Source organism: Rhinolophus sinicus, linkage group LG05 (assembly GCF_036562045.2).
Source record: "Rhinolophus sinicus isolate RSC01 linkage group LG05, ASM3656204v1, whole genome shotgun sequence".
NCBI classification, from domain to species: Eukaryota; Metazoa; Chordata; class Mammalia; order Chiroptera; family Rhinolophidae; genus Rhinolophus; species Rhinolophus sinicus.
The window spans coordinates 108,043,384-108,064,022 of record NC_133755.1 but is presented as its reverse complement, the minus strand read 5'-3'; the positions used below and the strand labels follow the sequence as shown (position 1 = coordinate 108,064,022).

The 20,639-nt window shown below is 36.3% G+C and overlaps 1 protein-coding gene across 5 annotated transcripts in view; it reads right to left on the bottom strand.

Moving 5' to 3' along the window:
* ADGRB3 (adhesion G protein-coupled receptor B3) overlaps nucleotides 1–20,639 on the bottom strand; it is a 681,550-nt gene that overhangs the window by 373,092 nt on the left and 287,819 nt on the right. For 4 of the 5 annotated variants that reach the window (XM_074333154.1, XM_074333155.1, XM_074333152.1 and 1 more), the window contains 4 exons: nucleotides 19,619–19,783; nucleotides 19,005–19,169; nucleotides 2,105–2,206; nucleotides 1,605–1,711 (listed from right to left, as the gene is read on the bottom strand). In XM_074333154.1, coding sequence (XP_074189255.1) covers nucleotides 1,605–1,711; nucleotides 2,105–2,206; nucleotides 19,005–19,169; nucleotides 19,619–19,783 — 539 coding nt within the window. The remainder of the gene's footprint in view (nucleotides 1–1,604; nucleotides 1,712–2,104; nucleotides 2,207–19,004; nucleotides 19,170–19,618; nucleotides 19,784–20,639) is intronic. The other variant, XM_074333156.1, reaches the window with a different exon arrangement.

The following is a 20,639-nucleotide window of genomic DNA, read 5'->3' as shown; positions in this document are numbered from 1 at the left end:
AGCCTTTACACGTCATGTTCTTACATTTTATGTTATAAAATGAAGCTATATTACTTTCTCATTACGTGTGTGTGCACATCCCTCAGAAAAGTTCATTTTAAAAAAATCTGAAACCAAATGCTGTTTGATGTGATTACATACTAAATAAGTAAATGAATTGATGATCATTTGGCTACATCCAGCCTTATTTCTATTATTTTTATTCTGACAACAAAAAGGCTCAGTGAAGCTAAATATCACTGGTTACTGATATGCACATAAATAAATGCTATTAAATATATGTATTTGTGTGCAATCATTATATATTGATGTGTATATCAGTATTAATTATTTATGTGTATATACACATATATATGAATATATATTTATATATTTGTGTACATACACATAAATACTGATATATATTATATACATGTAATACCAGACATATATTTATGTTTATAATATATACATATAAATACTGATATATATAATATATATATTTTTTTATATATACATAAATACTGATATATATATATTATATATAATATATATCAGTATTAATATATATATATATAATACCAGACATAAAGTTGTATGTACCCAAGTAATCTATTCAATGACTGATTTGGTAAGTAAAAAGACAGCATTTGATTTTTAGATTTTTTTAAATGTGCTTTTTTTGTTTTTCTGATAATCAAACACATTTACTTCATTGATAAGGGTTATTACTGTACAAGCTACTTCTCCATCTACAAGTAAGAATATTCTTTGTTTCTTTTTAAAGAATTATGCATATTTGTGAGCAACAGTAAAAAAAAAAAACAAAAGCATGACAAAACTTGAAGGCTCTTGACTAAACACCTTACTTGCCAATGTTCAACTTTTCCAGTTGACTCATGCTCATATTTTGTTCTAGACCCCACAATGTTTACTCATGTATGGAGTTACTCTTCACTGTCAGGATGAAATGACAACAGCCTCCGATAATGACAATGACTTGCACTTGTAAAGTACCAAGTAAAATTTACCTGTGCTCAAAATATTCGTAAATCATACTCTCTGAATAATTCAATGATGTGTGGGGAAAAAGGGCTATTTTGGGAAAATTTGGCCAACATTATCTTGTGTAATTAATTTTCTCTGTTGCAATAACGCTGTCATTTTGCTCTTGTCTGAATGTCAAAATGCAGTGAAAAATTTGATACCTAACTGATACAGCTTTATCAATTCCCAACTACTAAATGATAAAGAATTTAATTTAAAAATGTATGGCACTTTGAAATAAGTCTTATACACTATTTAATACAGATTTGTGCCAATCATGTTAAACAGTTTAACTCTTATAGATAAAACTGAACAACAAATTTTCCCCATTTAGACAAAGAATTCTTTCATTTAAATAGCAGGATCCATAAAAACCAAAATCCTAGAAATCAAACCATTTACTACTGATATAGAAATTTTCTTTCTGTCACATCCGTTTTTCCTTCAGGCATTTTGTTTTCCAGAGATTTTTTTTTTTTTTTTTTCTGATTTGATCGTACAGCAGAAGGTTAAATTCTCACACAGCGATCATTAGCAAAAATAAACAGAGCAAGTACTAAAGCTGGCTTTGCACCTACTGAATGCTGCAAGTGTCTGTACTCATTTGATATGCATCTTGCAAAGCTCGGCTGTTCCCAGAAGGCCACTCCATGAAGACTGAGAGAGCAGCGTCTGCTAGTGGTGCCTGCGCGTCAGAAAGAACAGAGAAAAGCTTTATAACAGGGATGCTAGAAGGCACCACAGGGACGCTGGGAGGCGGACTAAAAACAAAACAAAACAAACAAAAAAACTGCGTTTGTGCATTTACTTGCTTTAAAAAAAACATGCATATGAAATTATTATTTTGAGTATTTTTATAACATATATCAGTCACACTGAGAAATTGTATCAGCAGTATTTTCTGGGTCTCCTTGTTGGCTCCATTTATGAAACATTTCACTAAAATTGTCTCTTTAATTGCTGATCGGAAAGATTTAGTTATGGATATAGGACGAAAAGCATGACTTCATAAGCAAACGTAGCGTGCTATTCTTGGATGGGATCATCTTTTGGGTTTGGGTGGGTCCTCTTACTGTACCTGTGGCATTCAGAGGGCACTGATTGAATGCCAAGTCGCCTGCAGGAGTCCTTTTCCACACCATCGACATCAGGTAATCCTCTGGGCATATTTCATAAGGTGCTGCAATTTAAAACAGAGGGACCTGAATGCCAGCAGTGTTTTATTTTTATTTTTTTTTAAGTATCAGCAATAAACAGTCCTCTAATGTATTTCTCTAATTGAACAGTTCTTTCACTTTAAAAAAAAAAAAGTATATTGTTCACTGAAATGTTAGAGATTTCTTCATAAACAAAAAGCACCGGGTTTCATTTCATTATCTACAAAATCTTCACAGAAATGTACTTTCTTTTGAAAGTGCTTACTGTATAGGCTATTGCAAAAGTCATTTGGATGTGTCTATAAATTGAAGGTTACATTCAAGCATAAAAATAAAAAAGCTTTCCAATATTCATAATATTTTGGGATGTTATACAATAAAATAATTTCCAATAACTGAAAGCGATATTAGCATTATTAACTGTAAGTATTAAGAGTAAACAGAAAGGGCAAAAATATATAACTTTTTATTTCTTCATACAAGAGCAATGATGCCAGTCATACTACCTTACATAAAAATAAACTGATTTGATCTTTGACATTATTTTCAAAAGCTCCATTACTGAGGCAACAAAGTTAAAGGGAATTTCAAGAATAACAGACGTATACCAGAAATATTTTAATGGAAAGCCAAAGAATTCATGAAACAAGCTCTGTCTATGTTGTGTTAAACCTGACACCTTTCTCCCAGATGAAAGAACACATTAGTCTCTTCTCTCGACACACCTACTGTTGTGCTTTTCACAATCACTGCCGTTTATATTTTCATGTTTGCTTCACTACTTGTGTGGTATCTTATCTGTTCATCTTTGTATCTTGCATCCAATGGTGTGTCTAGCACACAGAAGTTCCTCAAAATTGAATGAATAAATTAATTAACATATAAACACCTTTAATAAATAAAGAAGGACCATGCCCTCTTGGCCCCTTCAACCCTGGACTGTTATGGGGGCAAGAGGGCTGAAGCTGGGGAAGCCCCTTTCAGGACTCAAGAGTTGGATTTGCCACTGAGTCTGGCCTAGGATTAGCAGTGATGAATAGAAGTGGAGTCATCATAAATCAAAAATATAAATCATAAAATGTTATAAAAAATAAAACCAATCACACAAAAAAGGTAAACCTCAAATGAGAGTAAAGACAGCCTTTGTACAGGACTCCCTCCTCAAATATCACAAGAACGGAAGAGCAGAGAAGTCAATTAAGAGATGCAGCAGCCATCGCCAGCCAAGTGCCGGCAACGCCCCACTCCCACATTGCCCACAGAGGTTAGCAAGCTGGGAGCCACTTCACCTGTTGTGTCTGTTCCCCACTCCATGAAAAGCAGATGCTCCCAGCCCTGCTACCCCATCCAGCCTCAAGCCGGATGGCCCTGGAGGCCCAGGGAAGTGTCTCCTGAGAGAAAGGGGACAGTGCCAGAAAGAAAAGAAAAACTCAGAGATGAGACAGCGATGGTGGAAGTCACTCTATGGAGCTAGGTGATGTCCAGAATAATGCCAATAACGTGGAACTAGTGGGAAAGAGGAAAAGTTAGTAAATGTAGCCACAAGAAGAATACGATTAGTTTGACTTCTGACCCCATGCTCGGACTGATTGTGTCGCAGTTAAGCTTTGACACCTGGCCTCCATCTTCAGTTATGTAGTGACAACACATACTCGTATGTGTTTCTTTGTTTCAGGTATATTTCTTGGCCTTTAGACTGGCATATTCACCTGATAAGTGGCATTTTTACTGGCTGTTCCGAAGCAATCTCAAAATTGATCTACATACCATTTAACTCCACCATTTTTCCCAGCAATGCTGCTTGTTTCCTCTCCTTATATTTCCTAACACTGTTTATGATACCTCTAATCTTGTGCCCATAGTTAAAACCATCCAATTCATCTTCTACTTTTCCCTCTCTTCCTCTTAATTTACTAGGTGTCTGCCTCCACTGCTTCTCCAGGTATTCATCCTGTCCCATTTGAATGAGGGGAACAACCTCATTGGTTCATTCAGCATTTACCTACCTGCTAGGCTATGTTCTAACGAGCACCAGTGGTTCCTGAGAGAAGCACTCTCTGCCTCATGGAGCTTTCAGTCAATGGGACACGGCAGTGGTTAAATAATTAAACATACCATTGAGTACAATTATGATAAACACTGCAATCAGGACAGGGGGTTGTTTCAATATGAAAGCTGAAGAAACAAACAAGGCTTCCTGGAGGAAGTGACAATTGAGACTGGCTGTGTGAGGTTCATTAGCACTCAAGGTAGAGGGAACAGTATATACAAAAGAGAGGAGCTTGTGGAACCAAGGCCAGGGGAGCTGGAGGGAAAAGAATAAGGAGGTGTGTGGAGTGATGAGCTGGAGAAACAGAACAAGATTAGCACCCTGAGGGTCTCACAGGCAGCCCCTGAAGGGTTCTAAAAAGTGATAGACAACATTTGATTTAAAATTTTAAGATCAGTTTGCCTTCTGCGGAGAGAAGAGGTGGGGGAGCAGCAGATAGGGCAAGCCCTCTGAGGAAGGCAATGCTGTGCTTTAGCCCTGAAATGATGATGACTTTAGGTAGGATGGTTGGAATAAAGATAGAGAACAGTGAGTGCACACAGGTAAAGTTAGGAAGTAGGCTAAGTGATGTGGAGAAGGAACACCAAAGGGGACAAGAATGATGCTTGCTTTCTGAGCTGAAAACCGGGGGATAAAGTGATACTATTCTTCTGCATCTTCCTCCTTAATCCAATTTGCGTGCCACATCAACGAGTAAATTCTAAAGTGAAGATTAACCCTACAACTTGCTGCTTAAGTCCTTTCCATGGTTCTCCAGTACTGGCAGGATAAAGGTATTAATAAATATACTTGGTATGACGCAAAAGGCCCTTCTAGCCAGCTCTAACCTAACATTCCAAATACTGTTCATATTTCTTCTCTTATGCATCAGTCATACAGAATTGTCATCTTCCAAATGTTCCACACCAATTCATACTTCCCTGACTTTGTAAAAGCTATATCCTCTATTTAAAATAATCTCTCTTCTCCTTATTTTTATTAGAATTTCTATTTATCTTTAAAATACATCTTAAATGTATATCCACTGAGAAGTCTTCTTTGATACTTTTCATTGTGAAAAGTATTAGAGCGCTTTTCACAATGCATCAAAAATATTTGGTTACATGTGTGAAATGTCCCAATTCCCAAAATTTGCCCTTTAGGAGACTAATCATGTTTTACTTTATTTCTTCTGAATCTGCTATAATGAACTGCCATGGTGTCTACCATATAATAGGAGTTCAAACCATGTTTGTTAAGTACATCATGTTTACTGAGGAAAGAACATAATAGACCAGCACTGCCTAATAGAAATGCTGCTGATGGAAATGCTCTATTTTTACTGTCCAATCTGGTTGCCACTTGCCAAATGTGGCTATTGAGTACTTGAAATATGGCTAATAAGACTGAGAACCAAAATTTTAACTCTCATTAAATTTTAATGAATGTAAATTTAAATTTTAAAAGCTACCGTGTCAGATGACACTGTAAAAAATGATAATTGTGTTTTCTGTAAAAGTCAACCAAAAACTACTACAGAATATTAAAAAACAGTAAAATTAGAATACATGTTAAAACTCACAAAATACATCACGCAGTTTATTATATAATTAAATTCTATATAAAACAACTAGTCTATTTTAAAAGACATAGCAATCATTAATCTATTATTACTACTGTACTAAATTATTATTTTTGTTTCGTCTATCCATCCAACTTCTGTTCAATAACTTCCTCATTAACTTCATATGTAGTCTTTCATACTCACTTCACTTGTACTATTTTCGGTGTTTAATGTTTTTAAGCTCAAATTTTCTTCAGTTCCACTGTTGAAATTTGAAATAAATTTCATAAAACTTGTTGCTATAATTTTCAGGGTTTTTGTTGTTGTTGTTTTCTGATTCGGTCTTAACAGAAACCAATGACAAAAGCAATTTGCACCCCTGGCTTTTTTCCCGGTAATGGTTTCAGAAAGCTTTTCACACCAATTGTTTTTCTAAAAGCACTCCTTTCCCCGTGCCCTACCCCCACGGAAGACTGTGCGGTCAGAAAAATCTGGTAATTGCAAGCGTTAACCACTAGATGGCACAGGTGGGCCAATAGGGTGAAATGTTTACTAGGCCCGCTGCTGAAATGATCAAGTTCAAAATCAAGGTGGGCAGAAGTAGTGACTTAACTGTGTCCTGGGAAATATTGATCAGTGCTTGATGTTTTTTAAAGGTATACTACTCAGGGGAAAAAAAAAAAAAAAGTCTTATTTTCATGTAAATACAATGTTTAGTGATTAAACTAGCTTCAGTTTCAAGGCCCTACCACCTGGGCCCTTACCATAGCTCCCACCATCTCCGCTCTCATTGCCCCCTCCTCTGCTACACTGGCCCTTTGATGCTTCTCCAATACTCCAAGTAGGGGCCCATCTCAGAGTGTGAGCACTTGCTGTTTCTGCCCAGGAGCTCTCTCCTTCCCTTTCCCAAACCTCTGTATGGCTCATTTCTTTACTGCCTTCAATTTGATTCCAATTTCACCTTCTCGTGGATTTCCTGACTACTGCTCAAACACTGTCACGCCTTTCTCTGCTTTATTGTTCTCTGAAACACTGTCATCACCTTATAACTTTTACATATTTTTCTAGCTTATTATTTTTTTGCCTCCTCCTGCGAGAATGTGAGCACCCTGAAGACAGTGATTTCTCTGTTTTGTTTTACCCCTAGAATACATTGCATTTACAAGTCTAGCATTCATAATAGGTGGATACCTATATACACACACATACACTTTTCACCGAAAATTACCAAGTACCAAATTTATCAAGTTCAAAAGATCTATTTCTCCATTACCCCAGTACTTAAGAGGACAGAATAAGCATGATTCAGTTAAGTACTGAGGACTGTGTGTGTGTGTGTGTGTGTGTGTGTGTGTGTGTGAAAAAGGCTATGGGTAGGTGGTAATGTTCACTTAGGAGCAGTGAGAGACAGAAGTTAGCAAGTATAGTTTTCCTAAAAACTAATCAAACTAGTTTTCCAGGGGCAGCTGTTGACAAAAGTTGATCTTGTGGGGCTATGTCTGACTTGGGAAGAGTCCATGGAACCCTGTTCAGAATCCCTCGTGTGATCTACATACATCCTAACTGATGAAGGAGGAAGCTGATTAAATAGTTTTCCTATTTCCAACCATAGTACTCTATGTAGTCATGGAACTTGCAGAACTCACAATAACCACTCAGTTATTAATTCCCATTTACAGTGAAAATCAATATGGTCTACCTCAACCAAACCCACCCCCACCAAAAAAAAAATCCCAGTATTTTTTTTTTTTTAATCTACAGAAGTCAACAAACTTTGTTTTCTTTACTGTAAGTTCATGAAAACTTGGATTCATTGTGGCTCTTACAGACAGAAACACAGTACACAAATGATAAGAAAGAAAGACAACAGGGGAATCATAGATTCAAAGTTGAAAACTGGTCCAGAATTTTCAGCTTTTTACTAGTAATGTCAAATCCCACAGCTGCTTTAAATATTTAATCGCAGGTGAACTGGCATACTTTGAAGATTATATCTTTAAAAAATTCAGTTCAGAAAATAGGTCTATTTATGCTCATACCAAAAGCAAAACAGCCTAGATATTAAATTCATTTTCTTTCATGATGTTTATGAAGTCCCCAGTAGTGGGAAACTTTCTGGGCTCTCCTCAGTGCCATTTATGGAATTCATTCATTCTACAAATATTTACTGAGCTCCCATAATGTCCCAATCACCTTGTTAATACAAAGAATGAACAAGAATAGTCAGTGTCTCTAAACTTCCAAGATGGTGAAGGAGAGAATACATGGAGATATTATAATACAGTAGGATGCCCACTATGATCTGAGACGTCCTGGCTGCTTTAGGAATACTTTAGGGGAGGGCATGTCAGTGGATGACTTCCAGAAGGGATGTCCAACTTGGGGTGTAGGGATAAGCAGGAGTTACACAATGAGGAAGGAAGAGTGTGCCTTGGGAAACACATGAGGCAAGACCCAGGGGGAGAGGAGAACCTGGGACATCCAAGGAATTGGGAACATTTCAGAATTGTTGGAGTATACAGTTGGGGATGAGCAGAGGTGGGTGATTGCAGAGGAGAGGAGCGATAAGTGATGAGGTACACTAGGAGTTTGAATTTAAGGGCGAGGGAAATTTCTTACAACGTTTTGAATGCTGTACCAGCAGTTTGGAGAATGGGTTGAAGGAAAGTGAGACTGAAAACATGGAGGCCTGTGACAATCTAAATGATACAACTGGGGAAAGGGCGTGGAATTACAGAACACAGCAATGTGTAGGGTATGGATTTAAAATCTATTTAGTAATTGGAATGGGCTCAGCTCCATGGTTGGATGTAGGAGGTGAGGAAGAGACAGAAATAAAAGGTAAAACTCAGGTTCCCAGAAAGAATGTCTGGTGTGCTATACCCTGAGCTACAGCACATGAGGAGGTTATGGTCTGGGAAAGAAGATGCTGAAAATAGTTGCATTTGTGATATTTCAGCATATCTCGGTATTATCAAAAAGTTGGTTGGTGTATGAAACTAAAAAAAAAGCTCAGGAGAGAAAGATAAGCTAAAGATAGAGATATGTGTTACTATTTTTTTTTTCTGTTTAATGTTACCTATGTGTATTTTGTAAATTAGAAAATATATAATTAGCTCAGGCCACTCTCTATGCTCAAAATAAAAACATATTATTGTGCAGCAGTATGAAGGACTCTTGTTTTTTATGCCTTAAAAACATGGAATAGCAACTCCGTTTATCAGCTGAAATATCCCACTGTTGGTTATCACTGGATAAAATATATATAAAAAAAATTGTAAGGTGCACTGTACATGAAGTCACAAGTACGTAGTTAGCATGCCCCCTTAAAAAAAAGGTAGCAATTACCTAGTGACTGGCTTTTAATCTGTCTATTCAAATTGATTTTCTGTCTCTTAAAAATAGTAAAAATTATACAGGGCTTAAATCAATTTGATGTGGAAAATTGGTTTTCACCCCTTATGCTAGAATTTCAGCATTAAAGAGAAAATGTTTCTAAGCTGTATAACTGGCATGTAGGAAAAAACAAAACAAAACAAACATACAAACAAACAAACAAAGAACACACATGCATTACACATGACCCCACATTTCAAATTTCACTTGCTAGTCATTTATTTATTCTTATATTTTAGAAATTGTCCGGGCTGGGGGATGCAGATGTATATGAGATAGATCCATTTTCTGTGCTCACACAGGTTACAGCTCTAGTTTCAGAGATGGAACCCACTCATGTGAGGAATCCGTGATGCTGCAAAGGTTTGAGGGAAAAAGAAGGGTGTTTATCAAATGTGTTTCATAACAGCATCCCTCATATAGAAAGTCCTTTGTATCAGTCTCAAGTTGAGAGAACACACAATTATAACAGCAATATTTATGTGTTACTATGACTAAGGTGCTCTTCTAAGTTTATTACCTATTTTAATTCAACCAATTGTCATAATAACCTCACGTAGCAGATGCAATTATTAAACACGAGGAAACCAAGACAGAGAGCAATCACACAGGGAGGAGATTGTGGAGACATGTCAATCAAATAGCTCTCCCATTGCAGTCTCATAGGCTGTTACACAGTCTCTAAGCACTTGCTGTACAATAAAAAAGGTATTCGTATATTTTGCAAAAAAATTGTTTCTAAGCCTTGAAGTCAGCGAACCATGAACTTTAAATTCATTAGCAAACAATGTGCATTACAGGTTGCCTGAGTACTTGATCTTGACAGTGTTTTATACATATTCACACACACCCCAAATTCTGAATTATTATTTTTTGAACTTCTACAGTTCAACTTAGCACTCAAGCTCACTCTAGTTCCAACCCGGTAATAAAGTTAATAATAATAAAAATAGATATCTACCTGTAATTGTGAGAAATAATTATATGCAACTGTAACTTTCAGGAGACAAAGTTTTAGGTTGGGGTACACTGAAAGTTTCTGATGGAGAATTGTGTTTACTTGCCTTTTTATAGTATCTTAGGAACTGGTGAGGATAAGAGTGCTTCTCAGCCCTCTTCAGGTCATAGCGCATGCAGAAAATGATACCATTTGGAAGCACACTAGGGTGATGGGCGTGGCTACTCCAGGGTGGAGGCCACTGGCTTCCTGTCCTGACAGCGACCCTGAGAATTTAGGAATCTCAATTCCGGCACACCGGGGATGAATCCAAGCATGACAGGGACTACAAGACTGCCTTGAGGCGCTCTGGCCTAAAAAGATAAACTGGGCTGAGATTTGGGGAAATTGAGTAACCTGCTATAGAAACTTACATATTTTTCTTACTTCCAACATCTCAATTATTTATTTCGAAACAAGGAAGGACCATGGCACAAATTGTAACTACAAAATAAAAATAGTATGTGCTGACGATGTCCATTCAAATTGTAATTAAGTAAACTAACATCATGTTGAAAGAGTAAAATGTAAAGTATTACTATCATAGTCATGTTTGAAACTTTTAACCGTAATGCTTTTATATAAATTATTTCATTAATCCAGTTATAGCATTTATGAAATAGAATAAAAACATTCAAAAGAGCATGTATCTAAAGATGTACTAAATTTAACTAGGTTCAAAGCAGGGTAGGGAATTTGGGAGGAAAAAAATGAATAACTCTTTCAGCAAATTAGTAAACACAATATAGTCATGGGAATATGAAATACAGTTTGAGGAATATAATCAACAATGTTGTAAAGATTATATATGGTGCCAAATGGGAATTGGACTTATGAGATCACTTCATATACAATGCAGATTCATGACCAATGTGCCGTACATCTGAAGCTGAAGTAGAATAATATTGAATGTCAACTATAAATTAATATATATACTCGTATATATGTAGTCACGGGAAGTGGAGTCAGCATAAGGAAGACAGTCAATGATATTGTAACAGTTGTATAAGATGTCAGAGGGATGGTATCTTGGGGACGGGGGTGATCACTTTGTGAGGGGTATAAATGTCTAACTATTATGTTGCTTTGTACACCTGAAACTAAATAAATAAGTAAACAAACAAACAAACAAATACAAGCTGGTAGTCATAAAATAGTCATGGGGATGTAAAGTATAGGGGATATAGTTATAGTCAATGATATGGTAATAGCTATATATAGTGCCAGGTGGTACTAGTCATGGGATCACTTCCTAAATTATGTAAATGTCTAACTACTATGCTATACACTTGAAACTAATATAAAATAATATTGAGGGTCAACTCTAATTGAAAAATTTTAAAAGGGGAGAAAGAACAATAATACTGTGATAGTGTGGTACAATGCCAGACGTTTGCTGGACTTCTCATGGTGATACTTCTTTAGCATAGGGAATAAAATCAATAATGTGGTAATGGCCCTATATACTGCTAGGTGGGTACTATTGAATAACTATGACGTACACCTGAAACTAATACAACATTTTGTGTTAGCTGTATTTTAATAAAATCTTACAAAAAAGAACATGGATAACTCATTTGCAATGAAATGGAATTCTAGATAAGAGCTATGTGTATATATAGCTATATATCTATATATATCTATATATGGTAGATAAGGCAAGTGCAAAACAAGTTTACAGTGGTTCAAAAAAAAAAAAAAAGGCCACTCATGTGACCATGGGAGAACAAAAAATGATTAAAGGAGCAGACAGCTTCTAATGGATTGGGGTCCCAAGGTGCTCCCATTTCAGCAGGTGAAGATATTTGGGGCAGGGACACTACAGGATTCCAGATGAATGACAGTATAAGATGAATAACAGTGGAAAGCGAGGGAGGGAGGGAGGGAGGGAGGGAGGGAGGGAGAGAGAGAGAGAGAGAGAGAGAGAGAGAGAGAGAACCTTGGAAAGCTACTGAAATGATCAATAGGAATAATAGAATCCCAGGGATCCCAATATGCACTAAATTGGGCAATTAATGAGAAGCCATGGACGTTTCTTTGAGCAAGTGAGCCACTTGACTAAGGCCATGACTGTGGGAGAATAATCAGATAAACCTGTGTGTAAAGATGAGCAAAGATGGTTGTTGCAATAATATGGGTAACGGACAAAGAGGCCCAGCTCTGCTATTTAATAATTCTAATTTGTTATAGCATTTTATCATTTCATGCTACAATCCCCTGAGGCACCCATTATTATCCCTATTTTATAGGTGAGGACCCTGAGGCCTAAAGCCATACATTCTTTGACTCTATGTCCCAGGCTCTTTGTGCTGCACGGCTCCTCCCCCACTAGTAGGTGGTGGCCAGGGGAAGAGAAAGCAGGGCTACTGAGGAAAGACTTGATGGAGGGAGAATCCATCACTAGCAAAGGCATTGGTAAGAATGAGAAATTACTTCAGATGACAGGAAGGATTGGTGGTTAAAGAGAAAAGCTCTCCTGATACACTTCTGATTTGATACCCCACTTGAAAAGATCTACCAGGCATTTGCTAGAGATTAGGAATAAAGATGCAAATTTGTGGATGCTTCTCACACAGGTGATAGTTGAAGAGAGAGAGAGAGAGAGCAATCAAAGAGAGCCAAGGGCAAGATCTTAGGGTCATTCACATGTCAGGATATACATGGAGAGAGAAATAAGTGGGGGAGACAAATGTCAAGGACTAATATTCATGTTTACTGTATGGTAGACATTGAACCCCAAAAGGAGTTTTACTAATTGCATTAATTTTAATTTTATTAATTTAAAAATAACTAAGTGGTTTCTAAATATGTTTATTTTTACTAAAAAAAAAACAACAACGTGGGATAAAAGGAAAAAATAAAACATAAAAAGTGCTGCTTAAATTTTCCATTTCGATTTGAGAATGTTCAGCATGTTGTCAATATTTCTAAATTGGACAAGGTAGGGTGATGAAAGATGACAACAAATTGCTTTTTAAGTTTCTGTTGTGGCAGAAGATATGAGAGGTTTTTCAAAGTCTCATCTGATGAGCAATCTGAGACAAATTTTGCTAATAATTATCTCCCTAGCAACAGGTGTGAATATCACACATATAGTACTATCTGGTATATACATTCATTATTTTAGACCCCAGTGGTTCTTTCTTAATTCTGCCTATGAAATTTAGCTGATTTGTTGTAGAACTGTAGACTAAAGTAGGTAATAAAGCCCATGCTTGACAGGAAGATGAGATGCTTTCTTAGATATTAAGCAACAGGTGATCTCTCTTGTTTATGGGTGTCCTCAAGTTCTGATTTATTTCCCTGCTTTTTAGAATGTATCTGAGGTGACTTGGCAAGAACAAATAAACTATTTAAGATAAAAAAAGTCAATACCTAGTGCCACCTGCTGTCAACTCTGAACTCAGTGGTTGGTTTCAGGTGAACAACTGGTGTCTACACTTGAGTGTGACATTATTTGCTCTGTCCAAAAAATTCAGTGAAAAGATTGAACACAGCACCTTGAGCTGAGCTGCCTCCCGGATGGCTCAGTTGGTTGGAGCGCATCCTCTCAACCACAAGGTTGCCAGTTCGACTCCTGCAAGGGATGGTGGGCTGTGCCCCCTGCAACTAGAAACGGCAACTGGACCTGGAGCTGAGCTGCGCCCTCCACAACTAAGACTGAAAGGACAACAACTTGACTTGGAAAAAAGTCCTGGAAGTACACACTGTTCCCCAGTAAAGTCCTGTTCCCCTTCCCCAATAAAATCTTAAAAAAAAAAAAAAAATCAGTGAAAACACTTGCCTAAACCTTTGAAACTGAACAAGCAATATGGTATACACAATCTGGTAGCAGAAAACAGTAGAAATCCTAATGGATGAGGAGCTTTTTAAAAGTACAATTAGTGATAACCTTATGGTTTGGAACTAAAGAAAAAAAAAAGCAGGTGCCAACTTCTATACAAATATCTCATAGAAGACTATGCTCTTTTTTCTCTGTAGAAAAATGAAACTTAAATTTACCCTCACATATTTGAGTTTCTAATAATGATTATTTAGCCTTAAGATGCAGTGGTCAACACAATTTAGAAGTCTGACATATTAAATTGCTATACTCGTCTCTAACAAAGACAACATGTTGTATTAATTGTGATTAATTCACCACTACCCCAACTAGGAACTGAGGAGAAAATAAGTCCATGAGAGCTAAGACACCCTCCTCTTCCCTGCCCCCCGCCCCCATATTACACACACTTGCATGCTTATAGTAGCTAACAGCCTTGGAGGGCAACAGGCAGTGAGAACCTGCTCCTGCTTAGCAAGACAGTAGCTGGGATGGCAGGATTATAGAAGATGTGTCCTGACACTGCACAGCTTTGTATCAGACATGTTCAAATGATACCCAAGGTGTTTCTCCTGCTCTCCATAGAAGAGGAACAAGGGACATTGGAGAACTGAGCGTAGGATAAGGACTAACCCATCTTTCTTTGTCCACAACAACTAGTTCATAGCTCTATTTTCCTTTATTGTCAAGAGGTCTTATTTTGGTTGAAACATGAGTTGGCTAAGGAGACTTGAAATGGATTGTCTGTATTTTCATTATTAACTGATTCCAGAAAAAAATCTCTCATTAGTAATGAAGAAGTATGAAATAGAATTTGCAGTCTTGTTCAGGAGCTAGCTCAACTTTCACCAGTGGAGCTGAGGCAGAGGAGTGTTTTCCACTTCTTTGTTAATTTTATCACCTCATGTATATTTACAGGAGTCCCCCCTTATCCACGGGGGATAAGTTCCAAGACTTCCAATGGATGCCTGAAACTTCAGATAGTACTGAAACCTATATATACTATGTTTTTTCCTATACATATATACCTATGGTAAAGTTTAATTTATAAATGAGGTACAGTAATATGAGATTAGCAATAATAACTAATTATAAAATATAATTATAACAATATACTGTAATAAAAATTAAGTGAACGTGGCATTATTAAGTAAAATAAGAGTTACTTGAACACAAGTACCACAATATTTTTGACAGTTGATCTGATAACCAAGAGGGCTACCATGTGATTTACAGTACGTAGCAACAGGTGTACACAGAGTGGACACACTGGACAAAGGGATGATTCACTTCCTGGGCAGGACGAAACAGGATGGGTGAGATTTCATCACACTACTCAGAGGGTGTGCAATTTAAAACTTATTAATTGCTTATTTCTGGAATTTTCCATTTAATATTTTCAGACCATAGTTGACCTTGGGTAACTGAATCCATGGAAAGTGAAATCACAAATAAAGAGGAACTACTGTATTTATTTATTTTTATTGTAAACCAGTGCAACCCAATGGGTAATCTGCAGCAGCAGCGGCAGCATCTGGGAGCTTGCTATGTAGAAATGCAAATTTGCAGGCCCCAACTAGACCTACTGAATCTGAATCTCTGGGGATGTGTCTCAGGCATCTGTTTTTATAAGCTCTCTGGGTGACTCTTATGTACACTAAAGTTTGAGAAGTACAGCTCTGGTCAATGAGGAGAAAGAAAATAGGAGAGCAAAGTAAGCAAGTTTCATGATTGTTCCTTCCTACTAAAGATAAGTTAAAAGAAAACTAGTCAGAAACCAAATGAAAGTTTCTCTTGGTCTCACAGAGAACATGTGATCCTGTTGGAGAGCAACATTACAGAGATAAGGAACAGTCACTCAAAGAATGCCCTTTCTCCTAAGTGGGGAGGGGGCTTATATTCATCATATTACAGGGTACCAAATTCTACTACAAATGCATTGCGATGTTCAGATTACAAACATTAATGATAATCTCTTTGGTATGAATATTTAGAGTTAAGTACCACAGTAACTGCTACAGCTCTGGTCTACATTGCTGTTACAGTATATATTTATTACATAGGTGTATATTGATGACATACCTATCTCTTTCATAAGTTTTTCTCAGCACATTCAACTGCAGGCTTCACCTGCCATTTGCAAAGAAAGCAATTAGGCCTTCAAGAAGGGCGTTTTACGTATGATTTAACTTGAACATCTACCTTTTAATGGTAGGTTCCAATTTAGCAGGTAATGACTAAAGAATAATGGATCTCCTCCCCTGAGAACAGAGCAAGGAGGTCCCCAGGAAGCCTGGAAGTTATCAAAGGCCAATCCACCAGTTACATCTGCTTTCTGAACGATATTTTCCAGGGAAAATATTGGGGAACAAACAGACAAACAAAAGAATAAAAACAGTATGTTTTCACATTGTAGCAACATAACAAAATCAGAGCTATTACCTTTCTACTATTCTAACCCTCAATGCCTGGGTGTGTACAATGAGATTAGGTTAAATGAAATCATTATTTGGTGAGTTTGACTAATTTAAAAATTGGACAACTTAATCATTTCCCCTGTAGCTACCCTATTCCTCAACTAGCAGTATTAAAAAAAAAAAAAGTATAATTATTTGTATCTCTGTAATTCTCTTTTTTATGAAGACAAGAGCAATATCTATTTTTGGTCACTGATGCTATTTTTAATACTTTTATCTATTTACCAGTAAAGGAATATCCTAATCCTAATGGGAAAATATTTTTTAGTTTCCATTTTTATAATAGTAGCTACCTTAACAGCTTTTGATTCGCTCTACATGATTAATCATTATTTTCATTAATTATCCAGACAAAGAGTGAGTATATTATAGTTCTCCTTCCTGACAACACAGGGTCTCTTGGCAAACTTGATTAATTTATTTTCCATCCAAATTAGGCAAAGTAAAAATAAACAGTTTTTTCTAGCAACCTGAAGGAAAATTAAGAATGAAGAATAGTACTAAAAAATAATACTGAACAACAACAAAAAAATATTGCTTTAAAAGGAACATTTGTTGAAGTTTTTGTCATTGACAAAAGGCTTAGTAACTATTAAGATAATTTGGAAGTTTTTTCAGTTTATATTGTCAGTGTGTAAATTTGGCGCCATTGTATTGCTCCATGTAAAATATGAATTGATATCATAGTATTGAAATGAGTAAAATAAAAAATATGGCTAATACTAAAAATATATACAGTATAATATAATATAATATAATATAATATAATATAATATAATATAATATAATATAATATAATATAATATGTAATATAATATATGTTTTTACCATTGTGTATGATAATTTTTGAAGCGGCTTTAAATCATGAAAGCAAGCAAACAAACTTAGCAAATAAGATATCTCTTTTGTAAATAGATATGTAAAATGTTTTCCAAACAGCAGATGGCAATCTTTGTAAATCTGATTGCAGCAGCACCATCTTACCTCTATACATGCTGATGCAAGATAGTTTTAAAAGCCCAGTTAAGAACCCTGGCATGCTCAGACTAGTTTAGATACCTTCAAATATTAAAAAGATCTTATTTAATCATGCCCACTATTCTAATGATATTTCTCCCTGAGCAAAAATAAATGTTTTTGTTTAATGCGTCTTAATTCTTATGCAGCACAGCAGGAATTTCATAATGCTAATCAGCATAGGTATCCTTCTCAACAAAACCCTGCAGGCAGGTTACTTATCATCCTGAATTCATATGGCCTTAAGAATTAACCAAACCAACTTGAGATCTTTTGTAAGCTCTAAAAAAATCTACTGACATATTAATACTCTAAGAGGCCAGTTTCTATTGGTATTAGAGTTGAACTATGGGCAGTCATTAAAATTCTAAGTAGGGAGAAATACAAAGTTTTGAACCCTAGAGATCTCTTAAAATTCCTTGTTTTTTTTTGTTTTTTTTTTTTCTAAATTGAAGTAGTTATATTAGAGACAGAAATGCATAGCTTTCTGAGCTCAAAAAGGAATCTCAAATAGCTATATTCACCATACTCATCGCTAGGAACAAGAGAGCCAGTAAGATCAGCTAGCTTGCCCACCAAGAGTTACTAGCAGCAACACAACTCTAACTGGATCTTCAAATTCTCTAAGTCCAGCACTTTCCTTCATACCCAACTGTGAAATTTTAAAATTCTGTCCTATCAACTTTTCTAGCATGTTCGTAACAATTTAACCTATAATAGCATTCTAAAAACCTAATTTTCATTTATTTATTAAGTCCTCAGTATGTCAATAATATTTTATGGAATGTACACACAATTAGGAAGGGGTCTTTGTTCTAAATAATCTTTTAAAATATCTGATCTATAATCTGCAACTTCTGACCTATCATTTTTTTTTCTATGCTTAATCCTTTAATGTAGCAGTACTTCCATTCTTTCACTATTAATTAAGACCTTATGATTTCATTTTAAAATGTGTTCCTCATAGGAATTTACTTTCACAGCAGAAAATGGGGCAAGGGCAAGTAAACAGGGATGTCTAACGTCATACATCAAGATAGATTAACAGCAGAATTTACAAGTGTCTGAAATTCAACATCATCTCTTTATTTTCTCACTTAGCTATCTAATACTTATGTTTTAATATTTCTACTATAAATAATATAAAGCAGCTTGTTTTCTGCTTTCAGTAAACACATATTTCATAAAAACAGTGAAAAAATAATACCCCAAAGTAATTTAAATTATTGTTCAATATGGCTACCTTTGTATTATCATATTTTCAATGTTATTTTGCAGCAAATAACTAAAAAACCTATAGAAGAAACAGTCTATGACACATAAAGAGAGGAAACTCCAGACATTATGGAAACAAGGAAATTGCCACCTAGGATTAGCAATCCTTCAATTGAGGAAGTACTACCCTTAACCAATGGCAATATTTTCCAATCTGTTTTTTTGTTTTGTTTTGTTTTGTTTTTGTTTTTGTTTTTTAGGTTACAAAATGTTTTCGTTGGGATAACCTCAGTTTATTCTCACCAGGACATCGCTGCTCACTGCATCTTCTCACTTCTTCGCCTGTTCCCTCACATTGCTGCCCTGTTATCGCTGCACCCTGACAGGTCCTCATTCGCCTTTCCCAGCCGCCATCACAGGACTTGGAACATCCACTCCAATGACCCCACTGATTCCACTGACCATTGGCTGAAAGAAATGTGCCATGGTCAATGGCAGTAGTCTACTACACACTGCTTTAGTAATTTTAAATCTAAGGACCATTACTATCTGTTCAATTTGTATTCATCTACCAACACAGACAAACTTGATTCAAATATTTGACTTGCTCGTCAAATAAAGTGAACTGTGATAAAAAGAAGTTTACATAAGTTTGTCAGAATCTTCAACTGGACATCAGACCTTACTTGTAAAAATTACAAATTCAGTGCTAAACTTCAACTTAATTGATATTTAATCTAAGAATCCCTTGAATTTTGCTGTTTTATTAATGCAACAGAGAGTACGATGAGCTCTGATACAACTAGCTTCATTTACTAGAGATATATAATCATCCGATTATACCATGATCATTTGGTATGGTTCTGTCACATTTGTTAAATGGCAGGCATCCCTTAAATGCAGTAATCAGGACTTACCTGTACAGTCGGGATTATAGCACTCTCTGCTTTCTGCCCATGGCCCTCTGCATTCAGAACCCCCATGAGCGGCTGCGGTGCACTGCCGGCTTCTCTGCTGGGTCCCATTTGAGCATGTCACTGAGCACTGGCTCCACGAACTCCACTCCTGCCACTGTCCATCAACTGCCAAAGCAGAAAGAGAGACAGTGTAAGGAGATCTTCCAGTAGAGAAGGCTGTACAGAAAGTACAAGGTAAAACAAATTTTGAAGATGAGTCCCATCTTCAAAGAGATACAGTGGAAGGTCACAATGGCGTTAGGTTTTATTCCTACCCTTAAAGCTAATATGACCTTATTTTCTCAATACTATTTCCTCTTCCATAATCAGTACGTCTTTTGATTAATTGATTTCTTCAAAAATATTTATTCATAACTCAAAAATGCAAGACCTTGGTGGGTACAGGCTACAGTGAGCAAAATAAATACTGACCAATAACTTATACAGCTCATATTTTAGAGAAGAAACCCCTAGAAAAACTTAGACAATTTGTTACATGCTAAATAAATTAATTGTATAGAAATGCTGTGAAGGACAATTTCAAAACACTGTGAGACAAGAGTTTGGAGCGTTCAGGGAATCTTCTTTGACAAAGTGAGGTTTCAGGCAAGCCCTGAAGGATAATGAGGAAATACCTAGGGTAAAGATATGTTCCATGGAGATATACAAATGTCCTTTGCAGAAGAAACATGGGCACTTACAGGACCTGAATGAAGGTCTTAGTGAATGGACTGGAGAGAGCCAGGTGAACAGTTCTACCAGAGGAGGTTTGTAAAAAGGCATGTGCCAGAGTTTGCAAGCTTTTTGTTAACTGTGTTAGTCTCAGCTTATTAAGAAGCCAGGAAGGATTTCAATAGGATTTTATGATCAGATCTAGTGCAGCGTGGTGACAGAATTATGGGAGAGGGTAGGGATCATCTGAGCTAGGATGGTGAAGCCGCGCTGATGGAGAACCTGGAAAGATTAGAGACATACTGGGGAG